Source organism: Falco peregrinus, chromosome 6 (genome assembly GCF_023634155.1).
Source record: "Falco peregrinus isolate bFalPer1 chromosome 6, bFalPer1.pri, whole genome shotgun sequence".
Lineage (NCBI taxonomy): Eukaryota > Metazoa > Chordata > Aves > Falconiformes > Falconidae > Falco > Falco peregrinus.
In genome coordinates this window covers 24,452,115-24,472,422 of record NC_073726.1, presented here as the reverse complement: position 1 = coordinate 24,472,422, position 20,308 = coordinate 24,452,115, and the positions used below count along the sequence as shown (strand labels likewise).

Here is a 20,308-nt window from a genome sequence, read left to right as displayed (position 1 = left end):
GAGTGTGCAGCTCAGGCCCCTGCCTGCCCTGGCCTCTCCCCCGCTCCCTAATGGGGTTTTTCTTTCTACTCTTTTCAGGTCACTAGGAAACAAGGACCTGGCCTTTTCAAATCTTTCCTTTAAGCAATTCCCAACAAAATGGGTTTGCAGCACACTGATGCGCACAACCCCCTTCTGTGAGAGGCACGATGTCTCGGAGTCCCATTCTGTGTTGCCCCTTCCAGCCCTGCAGGGTTATTTCAGCTTTTCTTCCAAAATGTGCTCCTTCTAGTGAGACATGGCTCTGAGCACTGCATCAAGAGAGAGATTCCTGTATCCTTTCCTGAGGGAAAAAAGGATATTTTCTTTATAACCCCTAACTTAATATGAAGCAGGACAGTGGGGAAAGAGTTAATATCTTTTGTAAAATGCCCAGACAAAATTAATGTGGGCTACTATGCTGCCTCCATAAGTTGAAAAGTATTCACAGGCACGGTCCTGAAATGTAATCTAAATTAATAAGTAACTGGAGTAGCGATGGCCCGAAGTAACCTGATGCCACTGTTAGGAATGGCTCTGGCCATGCTTATTTGATTATGCCCCCACTATTAACCCTTTTTTACCTCTTGGTTTGCCACCTTCTCCCTCTGTTTTGGCCATTTCCACACCAAAGCAGAAAGGATGAAGGGCAGCCTGAGAGGAAATACTTCCAACTACAGGCTGCTGATGGATGAGCTGTAGGGTTGCAAGACAGGGACAGATTCCAAGTGTCCATCAACTGCCTCTCTTGGATCATCTACAGAAAGCGCGAACACTTTCTACCAGCTCTTAAGGTGCTGACAGATGGGCTCTGGCCAGACTTGCTGCAGCACATTAAGGAGATATTTCTCCTTACCACCGGCTCCATGCCCCAGCAGGAGCTTTTGCCTGCATCCCAATTGCTTGTGAAGTGCCTGAGGCTGCTCCACAGCCAGGGCTGAGGTTAAAGCGAAGGCACTGGGCTGTGAGCCCCTGCAACTGTGGCACAGGCACATATCTTCCCCACAAGTCTTCCTCACATTCGGTAAGGCTGCAAGGTAGTCATCAGCAGTCAGGCAGCGTTAGCTTAGGGTGGCAGATTCCTCCAGGGCAAGTAGAGCCCTCCAGACCTTCTCCATCAGACCCTGAAGAGCATGCGACTGGTTCCTGCAGCTGACCTTAGCTCCATACCCGATGAACTTACGAGACTGCATCTGGTCCTGTGACCTATATCAGCACAAGTTGTTTGCGGAAGTCAACCAGGACTTCCCAGGTGGGAAGGGATTGCTTGTGTGGAGTGAAGGACAGGAACTGGAGCAGCAGAGATTTCTGCTGACATTCTTTGTTGAGAGGTATCTTCCACAACTTATTCTTGTTGGTGTCAGAACTATAGACTAATTGAAACAAAGTGCAATGAGATGAATCAGTGACCTATTTCCCCCATTTTAGTCAAAGGCGAGACACACAACAAATATTAAGCACCAGCTGGAAGATCTCAGTGGCACTGTCTGCAGCAAGCTTCCTGTTGTGTAACATATCACAATTTGTTGTTAAATTCAGATTTTTAGGGCTTGTAAACAAAGGAGGATTGCTGAATGACCCAAGTGTACGCCACTGCTAATCTCCACGCACAGCTGCAGCAGGGTTGTAATTCCCCAAACATTAAATTTATCTCTAAACTAGCCTCCCGTGTACTCCAAGAATGAGATGGCGAGTGAGAAGGTCATGAGCTGAGTTCCTGAGCTGTCCTGCATGTCCTGGGATGACTTCAGTGGTTCATCTTCCCAAGGTCTGCCATGACACTGCCATTCCTCTCCAGCAAGGCCATGGCTTATTGGATGAAGGAAGCCTACATGGAGCAGCTGAGACCTCGTGTGCTGTACATAAGAACGTGCTGGGAGAAGAAAAGCACGTAAGGTCAGGCCTGCTCCAAGAAGACAGTGTATCAGCCTGAGGGGGGGGGGTTGCTAATGAAGTCAAAGGCATTTCAGAAGTGATTACCAGTACACATGACAGCCTTCCTATGCCATTTAGGTTGCTGCATATTCCCGCCAAAGTCAGTAAGAAGCCTGGCTGAATGCATCTCAAACACAAATTCAAACAGCAGGCATGGGTGCTGAGCACCCTCTTAGCCCCAGGCCAACTGGCTACCCAGCTGACATGAGGTCCCCTTCTCAGGGGCAGAAATGTCCTATGACAGCTGTACAATGGGCTTTGTGAGACATGACTGTGGAAGTCACTCTTCTAACTATACACCACCTCCAAACCATGAGCATGCTATAACAATGCAAGCACCAAAGTGTTACAGGTTATAAAATGTCCATTGCCTACCGCTTCTCGGAGACACAGTTTCTTTAGCTCTTCCAGGCGTTGGCGCAGTGTCTCTTCCAAAGCTTCTTGCCTGGATTTCAGTGCAGCCAGCATGTCTTTCTTGGCAGATTGAGAACTATCTGACTCTTGGGAACCTATCAATAAACAATGATTTCACTAGGCCAGCTGACAGCAAAATGCACATCTGGAGCACTTGTAATTTTACCAAAGCCTGGACGCAGTCCTTCAAAAAAAAATATCAGATTATGATATGAAGCAGGTGTTACCCAGTCATGTTTGTTTACAGCAAATTCTTAATGTTTAAGCTAACAGACAGAAACTGGACAGTGGGGCATACAAAGACACCTGTAATCGTCATTCAGAAAAATAAAAGCAACAAAATTATTCAGGTAAAGACGTTAGAAGAAAAGACATGATTCCCATGAAAGTGCCCAATGGCAAATAACAGTACAGTTTACGAAGCCCTGGAGATGCATTTTTGGGAAATTAGGCCTAAGAGAAACCACTTGACAGTACAGCCTATTTCTTAAGAAGTGTAATTATCCTAGTAGCAAACATTTAATTCAATCCACTTACAGTATCTGCTCTATGAGAAAATGTAATGGAACAAAATTGCCTAGCAAGATTCCTGTAAAACACACCAGAACAATAACTCATAGGTCCTTCTGGGATAGTAGATGTATCTTGTGAAGACGGAGGTCAAGACATTTAAACCAGATGTCCAAATGGCTTGACTTTTCAAGTGGCAACTACCCAGCAACTTCCACTGAAGTAAGTCTGTGCTTTAAGTCAGACTCTGTTGCTCAGGTGTCATGACAGCATTTGTAACTTCAGCTCTTTAGGGGAACTTACTGATGGGATTCCTGATTTTATTTTGCTTTGGGATGGTGCATCAATCGCTGTTCAAGATCTATCCAAGATCAAGGGGGCAATGTTGGTTGCATCCATTTTTGGGTGCCCAACTTGAGCAGCTGATTTTTCAGGATGTGCTTAGCATTTGCCCTCTTTAATCCACCTCCAGGTTCAGGAATGAGTTTATAGTGAAGTCATAACTTCACTCGGAGCACCTTGTTTGCGTAAGCCGAGTGCCTTCTTTCATCACAGAGTAAGGACATGATGGTTATGGCCATACTGTGAGATGAAAAGCAAGCTCAGGAATGGGTAAACACCATCTCCACATGCTTTTCATTCGTATTACTGGCTGTTGTTCAGCTACAGCTGTAGTTCAAAGCATCCACCTTAGGTTTATGCAAAGCTGAGTTCTGGTATCTGTGGTGGATTCAGCAGCAGCATCCCATGTCTGCCCGCAGACAACATGGAGAGCTACAGCTCCACACACTTCAAAGCTCTGCCCCACACACAGCTCTGGAGCTCAGCCTAAGTCTGCATCTGATCCTTTTTTAATGAACTCCACAGTGGGTATTGAGCTGGGCTGAGCAGACAGGGCTAAGGGGTTGCTTCTCTGCCCGGCTCTGGACATGCTCCAGCCCCTCTGCGTCCCCCCTGCCCTGAGGGGCCCGACCCTGAGCCCAGGCCCCGAGGGGCGGCCGCACCGGTGCCCAGCACAGGGGGACGGGCACTGCCCCGGCCCTGCCGGCCACAGCGCTTCTGACAGCGGCCAGGGCGCTGCTGGCCCCCTTGGCCACCTGGGCACGCTGGGGGCTCCTGCCCAGCGGCTGTGCCCAGCGCAGAGCCCCCCCGGCCCGGCCGGGAGCAGCCGGCTTCTCCAGGAGATGCTGGGCGAGACGGTGCCAAAGGCTTCGCTAAGGCCCAGGCAGGCGCCAGCCACAGCCTTTCCCTCAGCCACCCAGCGGGTCCCCTTGCCCCAGCAGGAGATGGGGCTCCTCACGCAGGACCTGCCTCTCACAGCCCCACGCTGGCGGGGCCCGATCCCCTGTGAGCACTTGCACCAGCTCCCCCAGTGCCCTCGGGTGGATCCCATCCAGCCCCGTACACGTGTGTGTGTCTCGGTGGTGTGGCAGGTTGCTGACCATTTCCCCTTGGATTACGGGGGCTCCATGCCGCTCCCCATCCCTGCCATCCAGCGCAGGGGGCTGGGTGCCTGGAGAACAACTGCTCTGACTGTTAAGGACTGGGGCAAGGGTGGCACTGGGCACCTCAGCCTCTGCCTCAGCCTGTGTCGCTGCTTCCCCCGCATCCAGTAAAGGGTGCAGATTCTCCTCAGCTCTCCTCTCGTTGCTAATGTATTTATAGAAACACTTTTTATTGTCTTTTATGGCAGTGGCCAGATGAAGTTCTAGTTGCGCCTTGGCCCTTCTCACTTTCTCCCTGCACAACCTCATGACACCCTTGCAGCCCCCCGAGCTGACTGCCCCTTCTCCCAAAGGCCACAAACTCTCCTTTCCCCTCCCCCCCCCCCCTCCCCCGAGCTCCCCCCAAAGCTCTGTGCAGCCGGGTCGGCCTCCTTCCTTGCCGGCTTGTCCTTCGGCACGTGGGGACAGCCCGCTCCTCTGCCTTTAGGATTTCCTTCTTGAAGCATATCCAGCCTACCTGGGCCCTGTGGCCCTTCAGGGCTGCCCCCGAGGGACTCTGTCAGCCAGGTTCCTCAACATGCCAAACTCTGCCCTTGGGAAGTCCAAGGTAACAGTGCTGCTGACCCCCCTCTTTACTTCTCCAAGAACCAAAAACTCTACCATTTCATGATTGCTGTGCCCCAGATGGCCTCCAGCCACCACATCACCCACCAACCCTTCTCTGTTCACCCACAACAGGTCTTGCAGGGCACCTTCCCCAGCTGGCTCCCTCACCAGCTGTGTAGGAAGGTCTCTTCCACACACTCCAGGAACCTCCTGGACTGTCCCCTCTGCTGTGTTGTATTTCCAGCAGACATCTGGTAAGTTGAAGTCCCCCATGAGAAGATGATGATCATAAGACTTCTCCCAGATGCTTAAAGAATATTTTGTTTGCCTCTTCATCCTGGTTGGGTGGTATATAACAGAATCCAAGCATGATATCTGCCTTGGCCTTCCCCCTGATTCTTACCCATAAAAACTCAACCCTATCATCACCTTCATTAAGCTCTAGGCAACCAAAACACTCCTTGACATACAGCACTACCCCACCAGCTCTCCTTCCTTGCCAATCTCTTCAGAAGAATTTACAGCCATCCACCGCAGCACTGCAGTTGTCCAAGTCATCCCACCATGTTTCCGTGATGGCAACTGTGTCACAGTTTTCCTGCTGCACAACAGCTTCCAGCTCCTTCTGTTTGCTGCCCATGCTGTGGGCATTGCTGTAGATGTACCTCAGTTGGGCCATCGATCCCACCACCTTTCTGAGGGGAGAGGCCCTAACTCCTGTGTGACCGTTCTCAGTCTAACACATCACTAACCTTTGTATCTTTGCTGCTGCATGGATCTCCATCCCCTACTTCCACTGAGACAGCAGACTGAAGGACCTTGCTAGCACCCTGACCCTAAACATTGGTGTGCTGCCACCAGGCATATTTCTAATAAGCCTGGTTTTACCCCTTTCCCCCTTCAAATCTAAAGCTTTTTCAGTAAGCCCTGCTAACTCCTGTGCAAAGGTCCCTTTCCTGCTTTGAGACAGGTGCACCCCGCCTGCTGCCAGCCGCTGAGGGCCGTACCAGGGCAGGCAGCGTTCCCTGGTTTACGCCTGCAGAAAAGCCTTTGACTTGGCAATGCTTTCAAAGGGATTCCTCCCTGTCCTCAGTGGTTCCTCAGTGGTCTCAGCACCCGCTGTCCCATGGTGACCCTGGGGGGGCTCCCCTACCCCTCTAGAGCAACAGCACAGAGAAAGCAGACCTTTATTATCTGCAGGAGTCACATACAACAGGATGCTACATGGAATTTTCTGTGCACCTGTAGGATGGGGGTGAGAGGGGGCTTCTAGATACATTTTGCAGCTTGGCCTCCATGTGTACAGTGAAATCACTCAGCCCAAGGAGGCTGAAAATGTTGCTGCTGTTTCACAGAGCTACAGAAGGAACCTGGGAACAACTCCTTGTTTTGGCAGCAAAACACAGTGAAATTTGTGCTTTCAGCTTCACCTTTCATTGCTACTATTCCAGCAGACCATTAAAGCTAAACTGAAAGAGGACTGAGGCAAACAATGCCATGAAACAGTTCCACATTGGCCCAAGGGGAGCAGAGAATCTCACAGGTCTTTTCCACCAATATTTTCTGCGCTTTTCATACAGGAAGACAGCTGGCATTTATTCTGTGAAACGCCACCCCGCTTTGTAACACCTTTTATATTGGGCTGTCTGGGAGTGGGGAAGGTAGAAAAAGGGCTCTATGAACGTCAGCCAAGTTGAGCATCATCAGACAAAAGGAGGACAACCTCACAGTAAGATGTTTGTTGCTGTAGTCAACCCCATTTCATTTGGGTTTGCCTCACAGAGCAACAAAACTCAATTCTGTACACACATCTGTGCTGCCAGAACTTGACAGGATCTTCTAGAGGAGCCTGGTATTTGTACTGGCAGGGAAAGCCCTCTCTAGCATTTAGTAATTCTTAATAGTAACTCTCGTGAGCAGTTACTAGCGAAAGCTGAATGGCTGAATTTCTTCACTGAAATGCCAACAAACTGCTGAGTCCTGGTAAAGAGTTGCCCATGATTCAAGCAGATGTTTCAACCCCTTTTTTTTCTCTTTTATGACAGCTTTAATGACCTACATTTTCCTTTCAACTGCTCTTCCCCTTCCCTTCCTCTCTCTGCTCCCTACCTCCACACCAGCCTTGAATTTATTTTTAAAAGCTATTCGTTTTTGCACTGCGGGTTGCCACAGCAGTTACATAGATGCTGTAACATTTAAAATAGCCTAAAATTGAATAGCCTAAACCTTGGCCAGACGTCTGTGCTGATCTGGGGTGTGCTGGCAAGAAGGAAAGAAATGGCTTCTGGCTGAACTGGTACGGACCCAAATCAAGCACAGACAGTTCACGGCGTTTGTTCCAGCTGTGCTTACCCTGTGTGAGAACCATGCTGGTCTCAGCCCTGATGTGGTCGGTGGCAGTGTCCACTGAGTGCACATTTTGCCATCTTTTTCACTCCTCCCAGAAAGTGAAGGAACTGAGGGAGATCTGGAAGCGCATTGTCACATTCTGAGTTAAGCAACAGGATTACTGCTGAAACCAAAGCCAGCCACTCCTTGCCACTAATGAACCAGCTCAAATTGTCCTTTTCCAAGTGTGTCTTTGTATCCCAGACTCTACTAGTGGATCAAGGGTTCATAGGCCAGGGAACAGGGCTCATGGCTTGTGATGCTGATTTTTGTTAGCTTGACTATACTGACTTGGATGATCCGTTGGGCATACTGCAGGACTGACATTTCTTCAGACCATCCTGAAAGCTCTCCTTCAGAAACTATTTTGTTCCAGCTGGGGTTTTTTATTAATATTATTTTTATTTAAAAGCTGAGTTATTTTGGGGTATATTATTAGACTTTTATGGGTTGGATTCTCTGCTTGCTCTCACAGGTGAAAAGCAAATGGAAACTTGGTCAGTCAAGAGAATTGCACCCATGTGAAATGCTTGTAAACAAGCAGACAACAGTGCTTTGTATTGCAAGGGTGCCTACAGCTTCCATTAGAGGCTCTCTATTTATGAATATCTATTAATCCAGCCTCAAGCAAGGCTGTGACCACAGACCCACTTCTAAATCCAATGGCAACTGACCCAAAAATGTCAGAACAAATCAAAAGAGCATAAAAACAACCAAAGGAATAATCAAAGACCAGCACAAACTGAACCAATCAAGCAGATGCTACCTTCAATCAGCCTTATTAAATATGATGCTCACTGAGTCACGGCTGCCCAGTGCTTTCCAAAGGGGATCGTCAATAGAGAAAAATCAGTCCTGAAAGATCAGTCCTAACATGAGAGACTCCTGCTGCAACAGCAATGGTTGACTGGGAGGCTTTCTCAGGTATTTTATCTCCCACAATTAGGGCTAATTCCTATCGCAGTAAACAGGAGAAATGTTGCTGAAGTATGTAATTTCCCTGTATGGCTTTTGAACCTTTCTGTGAAAATTGTTATTCATCCTCCTTTCCATTTGCTGTGCCAAGATTTACCAAACTCTGCATTTTAACACACACTTCTGCAAAACCATTTGGTGTCCCTAAAAGAAAAACACGCCAGGTAGCCACCTTCTCTTTGGTGGGCACCAGGAACCTACTGAATTGGGGGCTGCTCTTGTAGCTGCTGCTGGTGGTTTAATTTCAAATGAAAGGAAATCGTACATGCCCTTTCCTCCTTAGTATACAGGATGCGACACAGGTCTTGGTGACCTGAACATCCACTTAATACCCTATTAGTTTGTGGATACACTACTCATCTTCTGATACCCACTTGGCCTCTCTGGGCAATTTTCCCATCTACTGACATTCATAACATAAGCTGTGAAACGGGGGCAGAACATGGTCCTTCCTGTCCAACTCACTCCTCCAGCAGAATACATGGCTGAGCTTCTTCACCAGTGCTAACAGGCTGGTTTCTGATCACTCCGATGCTGGTGAGGTCGTGACAGTCTTGATGATGTTGATGAAGCTAGTCACAGCAGCCACACCCCCAAAGGTTCTGACCAAGGTGATGTGCTGTGCCTGTGCAGATCTGCAGGGGCTCATGGCTACCAGGTGTTGGCTTCAAGAGAAGTTTTGCTTTAAAGCTTGTCAAAGGGACCAGACCAGCAACATGGGCCACCATTTTGGAGAGGAAAGCCCTACCAGTAACTTATTGTTTGTCCCTAGTTCTTCCACCTATTGTAGCAGAGCAGAGTCAGCTTGGAAAAGGGATAACTGAGAAGGATGAAAACAAGCAGGCAGGATAGACGGGATGCTGAAAGGCAAAGGGAGCCAAGGCTTGGTGATCGCAGTTGTAAGGGGAGATGCAACAACGCGGCTGAGCAGCAGCAAGGCAAAAGCATCCAGACATCTCATTCTGAGAGTCTCCTACTCCAGGAAAAACACATCTAAATATGGCAAACCCTTCATGCTACATCCGGCTGCTGGCTCCAGCTTGCTGGTGTTTGGTTGAGGTCCCCATGGAAGGCTGTCCCCTGAGCGGGGAGGGAAAGTCCCCCCACGCTTGCTCCGTGCCAGAGCCCAGGCTGACTCACCATGCCAGGATGTCAGCACACAACAGCCAGCAACCTCAGACAGCTGCTATCTCTTCTGCCCGACAAATAGGATATCCTCCATGGCGTGCAGGAGACCAGCTGGAGCTGCTCCACACAGGATGCACTCAGATATCCGGTGGGCAACTCGTCTTCACAAGCCCCTGCACTGGAGGCTGCACGGGTGCTGTTTATCTACTCCGACAGCCGCTGGGGCAGTCCAGCTGGGAACTGGCTTGCTGGATGGAGCAGCAGGGGCTGGGAACTGGCTGGCTGGGCTCTGTCGTGGCATTTTCAAACATAAACAGGCCCCTGCACAGGACACCTCCACCGCTGCTGAAGGAATGGGGCTCAGGGGGCCAGAGGCTCCTTGAACACATCTGCAGAGCTAAATCAGAGGTGCTCCTCTGTGGTGTCTCCACTGCCCACTGAGAAGAAGGCAGTAGTCTGGCATTCAGTCCAACAATAACCCAGCGATAATGGGGCTCCTCACTAGCTCAGAGCCCTGCAGAGCTCTTATGGCACAGACTGCCCTGAGAATTCACCTTAGACCTAACTTGATTTTGTTCTGATAATTATCTCTGCTGGCTTTAATTAGAGCTCCTGCCAGTGTAAAAGCAGAGCTTTTATTCACAGGCAAATCTTGCTCCAGCTGTCCAGGGATGGCCCAGAGATCCTGAGAAGGTCCCTGAGCTAAATCACAGCATCCCACTTCTGGGGGGGCCCTTCAGAGTCAAAATGAGGACAACAGTTAAAGAGTCATGTTGTCAGAAATGAACTTGGGAGCATCAGGTATCAAAATTACAACTGCAGTGGACACAGACTGAGATCAAGGGTTTGGGAAACATGGAGGAGCTTAGGCTTTGGAAGTCACTGTCCCAGTAAGACTGCATCTCCCCTCTGCTGTGTCTTGAGTCTGTAAGTGATGTGTGGCAGCAACTGCATGACACTGCACAGCAGGATCATCACCAGAGAGTGTGACAGCTGGAAGCAACAACGGATTTTTCCTTGCAGCCTTGCTGCAAACCCAGGGGAGACATGCCAGTTTTGGCATGCTCCTTGTGGTGCTGACAGCCCCTTCAGTGAGGACGAGTGAGATGGAGAGAGGAAATGACTACAAGTAATTTCCAGGAAGAAAGGACTGAGAACAGAAGGGAAGTGGGGGCAAACAGAAATTCAGTCCTGCCGTTGTGATTTCGAGTCACTTGGGGTATTTATAGCCTGCAAATCTACTGTGGCCACTTAATCATTTGCACTTATTCTCTCCAGTGTGCAGGCTGTACCATGATAACCCATCATTGTTGCCGATAATCTTCGGCACAATAGGAGGAAATGCAAAGGCTGGGACGGAGCCAGTGACTGTGCCAGCGGGACAGGCAGAAAATGCCCCCTCCTGTCCAGTGGGACAGGGCTGGGTCACCTCTGCCAGCTGGGGAAGGGGCTCTTGGAGCAGAGGTGTCTGGGTGGCTCTGTGGAAGCAATTCAGGGTCTCCAGTTCCCTGGTATCTGTCCTCCTCTGCCAGACTAGTTCTCTCTATACTTCCTTGTAGCTGTCTGTAGCTTCTGGAAGGCACATAGCAGCAGCAACAAACCCCACAGCTCTCCTTAACATTTTGGGGAAAGCTTTGTCCTCACAGCTGGCAGGACATAAAAAACAGCTCTGAACACAGGAACCTAGAGGGAGCCACGCTCGCCTGGCCCACAGGCAGCACCTTGACCAAAACAGAGGTTCACACAGTCCTACACAGGCATCCAGGTCAACAGATCCACCTACCCAGGACTGAAGAAATGACTCACCTGGTCAGTGAACTCTCCACAGGTCTAGTCACTAGTGCAGTTCTGCTGAGTCTACAAATCCCATGCTCAGTGAGAAGGGATTTGAGCAGAGAGCAAAAAAATACAGAAATAAAAGCATGGGCAGGGCAGCTCCCAGTCTGGGATTTCCATCCACATAACCCTGATAGGTGCTGGCCCTACAGAAGCTTTTCTGGGACTGATTTTCTCCTGGCTTTCACCTGGCTACTGCTCTCTCCCGGTGTGAGAGCAGAAGCAGACCCCCATGTTTTTTCCAGAAAGGTGAAAAGTCAGTGTATTAACAAGAAAACACGATTACTACCAAGTAGCTCTCACAAACTTGGGAATGGTGCCCAGGAGGCTAAGATCTTGGAAAGACCTTAAGAACTTCCTTGGGGTACTTAACGTATTTACTTTCCAGCAGGAGAGCTGGAAAAAAATGCCAAACAAATAAAGAACTCCAACAACCCGACACCAGTCTGGGAGCTGCTCGGCTACTGCAACTCCCTAAGTGATGGGAGGTACAGATGGTGGATTGTATGCTTTGTCAGGAAGACCTAAGGAGCAGAAAGGCATCTCTGTTTGCAGGCAAGGCAAGGAATTGCACAGCAGGCTACTCTGGAGCTCTGTAAGCACTGCACATTTTAACCCCTTGCTGGACATTTTCCAAGCAGGAAAGTAAGGCGTTTAAGGGATAAGGAAGAACACAATGATGCAAAGCTGATCTACTACAGTGGGTGTGGTTTCAGTTTTAAAGCATTTGTGTTCCTAGATGGACTCTTCTCTTGTCAGGCATGAGAAGGCTATTCTCTTGTGTTACTCATCTCAACACAGTCCATTTTGATAGCTTGATGTGATATTTAACAAAAGGCATTTAATTGACCAGAACTGTTGATTATAGTGACATCAGCAACCTTGCCCTCCTGAAGAGCTTCTTACCTGAACAGCTTCAAGCTCTTTGCAAACTATCAACCCTTGCTTTGCTCCTGGAGACTTTTAGCAGTGTTTTGCACACAGCCTGCCCACCCAGAAGCGTATCAAAGAAATACAGATGACCTCCTGACTCCCCTTCTCTGGTCCTTCTCATGCTCTAGCTCTCCTCTGTATTAACTTCTCTTGGGTTTCTTTCACAGATTATGTCTTCCTCATACAGGAAGGTGCTCCAAGCCACAAAAAGAAACCTCTAGATCCCTGACACTAGTTTGGTAGAGAGTGTTGGGGAACAGCTCTTTTGAGCCTGGGACACCAGCCAAATTCCAGCAATAGAGAGGCAAAGCAGATGTGCACTCTGTTGAAGAAGCCACCTCAACAGATGTTGATGATGATCAAAAGATGCCTCAACACTGTGGAGAGACATTGCCAGTTCCCAGCCTCAGTTTCCCTAGTGAGCTGCACTGGCTGATTGCTTCCCCACTGCTGGTTGGGGGTTCCTTCACAAAAGCTTTTGCCCAGGGATGAGCTGGGTGCCAAGGTGTGATTATGGTAGAAACTGAAGAGATACCAGGTGTCAGCTGAAAAGTGAGAGGTTGGAGATGACATCCTGAGGCTAAAGAGGAAATGAGTGGCAGTAACAGAGGGGGAGGCTGCTGCTTGTGCTGTCTGTGGAGCAACATGCTGAGAGACAGACTGACACCTGGACAGACAGAAAGGCTAAAGGGAAGTGACTTTCATTTCTGCAGTGCAGCTTCTGGCTGCTTCCCATTATACCATGGCCATGACCCTTTCCACCATATTGTCTCCAGTTGCAGGATAAAGGACCTACCTGATGACAGAAGACTCCCACTGCTGCCGCTGATAATTTTGCCTTTACTCCCCATGTTGGCCAGCTTTGAGGTCTTGAGCGTTCCAGTTTCGGTTAGGTCAATCGCAATCTCGCTCAGGCTTCTTGCAGCATGAATCTTGGACTGGACATAGACACAGGAGTTAGTAATGAACTAGTGCTTCTTTAAAGCTCACAGAAGGAAAAAGCCTTTTTGCTTTCCTGCCTCCAAGAAGGAGGCAGGAAACAGGCCTCCACAGCAAGCTTGAGTTATTTTACAAGAATAGAAGAAATCTGGCACAGTATTTACTGCTGCACTTCTTACATTCTTAAGTGGGTACAATTCTGGCATTGCTTCCTGCTGTTTGTTATTTTCTCTGCTTTGCCAAGCACATTTTTCCCTCTTAAACAAACTATGTATGGAGTCACTGTGTTACCACATACAATAAGAAATGCCAATGTAATAACCTGCAAAGCCCAAAAGCTAAAGACCATCTCTAGCATCTAAAGAAAGCCAGGAGAGGCCTTTCCAAATCTACAGTGAGCTTTGGACCAAGACACAGTGAGGGCATGGCTTAAATGGGCTGTCATGAGAAGCTGGAAGAAAATACTGGCAGGAAAACATGCTCAGGTTATGGTCCAGACTAACATGCCGCATGCAATGCCCCTGCTGTAAGGGACCTGTTCAAAGCATTACTTCAATAAGAAGCAGCAGCCAGCCCCAGGTCAGTAACTGGCCACGCTAGGGCAAGGAGTCACCCATTGTACACCACCAAATGTCAACAACTTAGGCACCTCCAGGGGAAAGTAAACATGCATACTGTGTAAACCTATTGAATAGAAAAGAATTAGAATAGGATAGAATATTACATTTCAGCTGGAAGGGACCTCCAGCGATCACCTATTTCTCCAATTTTAGGAAGGAATAAGTTGACTTCCTAAGATGTCATCCTTTCTCCATTGGTTATTGAAGGATTTGAGACAACAAGATGCCCAGAAAGTTCATGTGAGATAACTCCAGAACTTCCTCTTCATTAAGCAGTGAGCTCTGATGTGGTTATGCCCACAGAACCAACAAAGGTAGAAAATGTTCAGGGCAAGGGGGTTAAGCAGCGCTGGCAATGAAAAGAGCATGGTAGCTGCTTGCAGGCTTGGGCTCACTCTGCCCTAGTGGCTGCCTTGCCTCTGCGATACAAACCCTCCTGGTAGCAGCTCACCACCTATCTTCAGTCCATTCTCCTGACAGCCTCTAGCAAGTGCTTAACATCAACAAGAGCATCAGGAACACTGATCAAACTTGCTGGGGATGGCCCTTCAGTTATATCCCTAGCACTACCAGGAAGAAGAACCCTACAGACCGTGTCTTGAATTTTTCAGTCCTTTTTCTGACTAGTACAGCCTTAGGATCACCTTAAAATAGCAACTGCCACATCAGAACAACCCTCTGTAGTCCTCTATCTCATTTCAGACTGCGGGCAGCTCCAAGTACTTCAGAAAAAAAATATATGGAAACTTTTCATTAAGCCATTGTGGAATAATCTGTCCACATGGGAAATTTCCTCCTGCCTCTTCTGCACTAATGCTTATGCTCTGAGCTCTGTTTTATATATTGGTTGTTGAATTCAGGTAACAAGCCATGCTAACAAGGAGAGAACTCACAACCAGGAAGAAGCTCGCTGTCTGTAATGCAGCACACAAGGATGACTGCTATTTCACCTCCAACCTGGAAATTAGCTTCTTGCTCGCTGACCCTCACATGAGCTCCTCAGTCACGGGTGGAGGGAGCTTGCAGCTCAGCCCATCACCCAAATCTCACAAGGCCTGTACTGCTGAGCTTCAATTAGCCTGGCCTCACAGGGCCACTGATGTGCAATTTTGATTTCCCAGAACCCAGAAATCTGTTGGCGTATGGTGCCAAGGCTCTCCAGCTGCACGACCTTTTGTTCAAGAAGGTGGTGAAGCCCCAGTTCAGGATCACCTGATCACTCACCTCTGCACCTTCTCAAGGCAAGAAGACACTCTCAGCCCTAGTCAGACAGTTCAGGTGATTGGCATATCATTACAGTGCTGATAAATCTGAAGCTGATTGACATCCACTTACCAGGTGTGATCTATTCCTACTGTAACTAACATGAGGTGGGACTACAAGGAATGCTTGCCACAATGGGATTTTTGGTGTTATTTCACACCCTCAGGAAGCAGAAACCATGGCTGAAGGCTAACCACACTGAGCTTCGCTCCTAGCTCTGGTTACTGATTTGCTGTGGGGCTTTGTGTAAGACACTTAAGGCTAAGTTCTTTAGCAATCCCCTGCCTCTGTTTGCACATCAGTGAAAAAATAAGGCAAGTAAAATGTCTCCCTGTTGCAACTAATTTTTTTAAGATTAATTTAAGACTGCAGATGAAGACAGCACTGGGAGAGCCTTATACTGAAAACACGCTCAGAAGTATTATCGTAATTTAATATTCTTGGGTATTTATGGGCTTTATCGTTACCATTCAGAGGTACCCAAATGCATCATAAGGTTATTGCCACAACAACTCCAAGAACAGGGCGTGTGCACTCACTGATTTGAGTGAAGAGGCTGAACTACCAGCCAAGATGTCAGAGCAGATCAGGCAACTGGTACTGACCTTCTTAAAACTAATGCTACAACCAGTTACATACTTCCCATTTCCAGCAGCTCCTCCCCCAAAATCAGCCCCAGGAGAAGGAAAGCATTCTTTCAGCTTTCTGGATCTGAGATTTCTGGTCAGAAACAAGGTCTGTGAAACATGTTCCTCAAATAGCTCTGGAAGGTTAGTTCTAGGTGAAGAGGAAAGTCACTGCTTTTATCTAATGAGATTTCCTGCTCCTGAAGTCTTGATAAGGAGCCTGAGCATGAACTACTGTCTTGCTGCAATGCCAGATCTTTGGAGGTAGCGAGTCTTCAGACTGCTGCTGTCCTGGTGATTTATCCCCTGCAGGTGTATACATGCTGTATGCACCCTGCATATAGGTAGGGTTATGTATACTTTGTATAACCCCAGGAACAGCCATACTGATCAAACCCAGCGTCTGCCTAACCCAATATACTGAGTCCTTGTGGTAGATGTCTAGGAAAGGTACAAGCTCCCAGTCTGCACTGACAGATCCTGCCCTTCCGCTCTGTGAGGCAGTGGTTTTCCTGTATTTGTAGGATAGTTATGGCAAGAAGCCCTACAGTTTATTTCCACTCATTCAGACTGCAAATTAGGGCGCACTCTGGCATTACCTATTTGACCAGGCACCAACTAAAGTGCTGAGCAAAGGCAATGCAGCTGGATGCTGTTGTGGTCCTGGCCTGTATGTCAAGCCAGCAATGGCTGGAAGTGTGCCCTACATAAGGCAAATGAAAAAATGATGTAAGACCAAAGCCTGGCATCCCTGGAGCCAGGAGAGAGGAAAAACAAACCAAAAGAGAGCAGCCAGGGAATGAGCAGGGCAGAGCGAGCTTTCTCTCCAGAGGGTATAACCCAAACGTGCTGAAGCCATAGGAGAAGGTTTTAGATCCAATTGCAGTTGTGCTGACAGTGCCCTGCACGAACAGTGGGGACAGAGCATCTCCAAAAAGGAATGGTGCTAATTTTGCATGCTGCTCAGTCCCTGCTGCCTCTGCTCCCTACAGCAACGCCAATCAGCATTGGGTGGTCTTGTGCTTTGGACAGCCACTCATCAATAGCAGGAATCAGACCAACAGCTCATTTCATCCAGGCCACTGAGCAGCAGCCAGCGCAAGGCCTGGGCTAGACTTTGTACTGACAGCACAATAGTGGAAAGCTAGATTACATCCCATTAGCGCTCCCTCGGGCCCTTCAGTCCCTCCAGGCTCAAAAATTTTAAAGCACTTAGCACAGACCTGCCAAGTCTCATTTACATGGAGGGAGACCGGCTCATTCACCAGTCATTTCAAAGCATGGGGCCAAACTGATCCCCAGTGTTGTTCTGACAGGGTCAGAGGGTGAAGGAAAATCCATCAGTGAAATGCAAGAGTAGACGGACACTAGGGATGAATTTATCCCTCTTGCTTGCAGTGATGGGTCTTTGCTGCAGGTGATTTTTTGAAACCCTTGACCTATTTTCTACTGGTTCGTTCAGCCAAAAAGCCTTGCGCTTGGAGCAACGTGCTGTTGGAAACTCCCACAAAATGGGACTTTTCAAGGCTTCTAGGCCAAAATGATTGATTCAGTGCAGTCAACAGAGCAAAGACATGCCTTGAAGTCCTGCTGCATCTGTCTCCTGAAAAAAAAGAAAGCTGACAGGATTTCTGCACACTGCCATGTTCACTTGGAAAGCTGGGGATCTTTTCAGTCTCCACATTACGCTTCAATTGCAAGGACAGCTAGACAGATCAGCGGGGAGAGAGACGCTGGGAATTTGGCAAGCTGGCAAGAGTTCAACATGGAGTGAGGATGCAAAGAAGACTGGGACCTCACTTCTTTGCAAAAGGGTCAAAATCCAGGCAAAGCTGATTCTATTTCTTTGTAAAATCATGTGAAGGGGGTTTTCCTGTGGGGATGTGCAGATGGTCCAGATCCAACTGGTGCCCAGTTATGTGAGAAGCACAGAGTTCAAGCTGCTTTATCACTATGTTGTATCTCCAGCCATCTAATATACATCACTGGAGTGAAGGCTCAGCTGCAGTGAGCTCCAGCAGGCTTTTTCTTCTAGGTTTGTTTTTATTTTTCTTTCTTTTGTCAAAACGATATTAAATTCCAAGTTTGGACATGAAAGGAAGGAATATCTAAGTTTTGCTTTGAAGTTGGGGATTCAGCTGAAGTGGGGGCTGAGATTTAAGGGGATGCAAACCCATGTTACTTGAAACTCAAATGTTTGTCTAAGCCCTTGAGAGCTGAAATGAAGACTTTTCACATTGCCTCACTCTGGAATATGTTTTACTGGTTTTCAAAAGCAAAGCGCACATGTGTACAGTGTCCTCAAGTGACCATCAGGATGAGCTCAAAAGATCAATTAAAATTAAAATGAATGAATCTATCAATCTCAACGGTGTCATGTAAAAAATGAGGACAACAGACTAAAATACCAGCTCCCCTAAGGGAAAGAGGCAAAAATATTTGTATGCTGTAACTTCAAAGCCTCAGCGTGACCACTGGGATTATTGTGACAAAGCACACTGACGTGGTCACAGACGTGACAGGTTGACAAATGAGGGCTGGTGGGTGGTGCTGTCTGTAGGAGTGTGAGAGAGGGGAGATCAGATTGAAACACTATCTGCCAACAACAAAAGAAGTCACTGAAGGAAAGTCCTGGGCATTTAAGAGACCCAGTTTCTTACCAAAGAAATGGGAGGAGGAGGGAATCTCCTTTTGTTTGTTGGCTGCTTGTGACCTAAATAACTTGCAGCTATATCAGCAAATCCATCTGGCTAAAAGTAAAAAAAAAATAAACTACTGTTTGTTTTGCTGAGTTGGTTTTGTTGATAGCAAACCAGAGAGGGCAATGCCTTGCCTGTGGTGGTCCTCAGCAGAGGGGAACAGGACAGCATTACTTGCTATCAGGCAAGTGTGCAATTTTGTCCACATTCACAGCTGGCCCTGAGGCAGAGGTGGGAAGTTACCTACATCCCTAAATTCAATAAAGCTCACAGCAACTAAGATGAATCCTGTTTTTTTGCATTAAGTGGGACATGGCCAAAGTGAGTGTAACTGTGTGTTCTGGCCAAGGCTTCCGAAAGTCCTACCCGGTCTACAATAAAGTCACAGAGATCATGACAGGGAAAGCGATGTCAGAAGGGTTTAGAGTGAGCTGGACTAATAGCATGCTGTTGGCCCTTCACATAATTTCAGCAAGTCAATTTAATACATTTAACTGGCAGAAAAATAATGCAACAAAGAAGAACAGGAAAAAGAAATACTTTTCCGTCAGTTTATTGGGCTGAGCTGGCTCACAAAGGGACGCAATAAGGTCAGGGCCTGTGCAAGGGAGGGAGCAGCTCCGGCCTGAAAATGAAGGCAACACTTTCAGCAAGAGCAAGATGTTAAGACTGTTTCAGCCATTTGGAGGAGTATTACCCTGCACATTCCTGCCATCTCACCAGAGATGGGAAGCAATGCAGGCAGCTGTATAAGAAGGTACTCACTCAATACAGATTCTGTCTTCTTTGTAAAGTTTTACACCAGCTTGCCCATACGAAGAGGGGCATCTGCATAAGAAGTCTCTCTTCTGTCTCAAAACAACCAAAGCCATCTCCTGCTGCTCTGAGTATGCCTAAAATTACTGTCAATGAAAGGAATTATAAAGAGAACACATACTCCTGTGGTTTCAAGGTGGTTTCTTTTGCGTATTGAGTGACCCTTTGTGCAGCACCAGATCAAGACAGTTCCTTGTAAGGCCAGGCTGTCAGCATCCTGCCTCCCTCCTTCTGTTGTGAGATTCTGTGTGAAGAGAGAACTAATATCCCTACCCTTCATTTCTAGGAAGATTTGGTAGTAAAAAGCAAGGGACAACAAGGATTCAGAAACAGGTGTAGAGTGTGAAGCTACTTCGAACTCAGTTATTGAAAGCTGCCCTAACTTTATGACCGTTCAAGAACGAACAGACATGTGGAAACTGTCCAGACAGGGATGTGACCCTATCTGCTTGCAGACTTTGGCTCCTCCAGTCCTTCCCTCAATCCTTACTCCCATAGACGTGAATTTGATACAAATTCCCTCAGTCTGGTCAAAGCCAGCATCTATTTTGAGTCAGTCTGCCTTTTTTTTGATCTTAAGTGGAAGGGAGAATAGGATAGGAGGCACCGTCTGGGCCTGACCCTGCTGGCACTGTGGGGTGTGAGCACTCACCCACTACAACATGCACTTCCCACCTCCAACAGGCTTACCTTGCTTTGCTTTCTGTCCAGGTAGAACTGATGCTGACTAATGGCCATAGCCCAGATAGACTTTATTAGTGCTGGACAGGCGTACCACGTATGCACAGCAATGCCGCTATGCCCAAAAGTCCTCCTGGTCACAGATGCCCTGGAGAGGAGAAAAGAACTGAGGTTACACCAAGGTTTCCTCTGATCATTTTCTGTGGCAGAACCTACCGCAGACCTCATAGCAAAAGCTGCTGCCTTTACTGCGCACACCCTTGTGCTAATGGCAAAAAAATGCTTAGAGAACAGCAATAAATAGCTAATGAAGTCAGGAGAGCATGTACTTTAAATAACTCCTCAAGTTAGCAAGCTCTAGAGGACTAACCGTAAAGATCATCCAGTTTGTCCAGTTCAGACTGTATTCCTGGGCTTGGCTGAGCTGATGCTGACCTGCTATGTGTTCCAGGGGAGTCAACAATGCCAAAGCATGT

At 47.9% G+C, this 20,308-nt stretch overlaps 1 protein-coding gene across 7 annotated transcripts in view; it reads right to left on the bottom strand.

The window, feature by feature from the left end:
* Nucleotides 1-20,308, bottom strand: part of FRMD4A (FERM domain containing 4A) — a 387,455-nt gene that overhangs the window by 19,939 nt on the left and 347,208 nt on the right. For all 7 annotated transcript variants that reach the window (XM_055807271.1, XM_055807272.1, XM_055807273.1 and 4 more), the window contains 3 exons: nucleotides 19,842-19,980; nucleotides 12,985-13,126; nucleotides 2,329-2,462 (listed from right to left, as the gene is read on the bottom strand). In XM_055807271.1, the coding sequence (XP_055663246.1) occupies nucleotides 2,329-2,462; nucleotides 12,985-13,126; nucleotides 19,842-19,980 (415 nt within the window). The remainder of the gene's footprint in view (nucleotides 1-2,328; nucleotides 2,463-12,984; nucleotides 13,127-19,841; nucleotides 19,981-20,308) is intronic.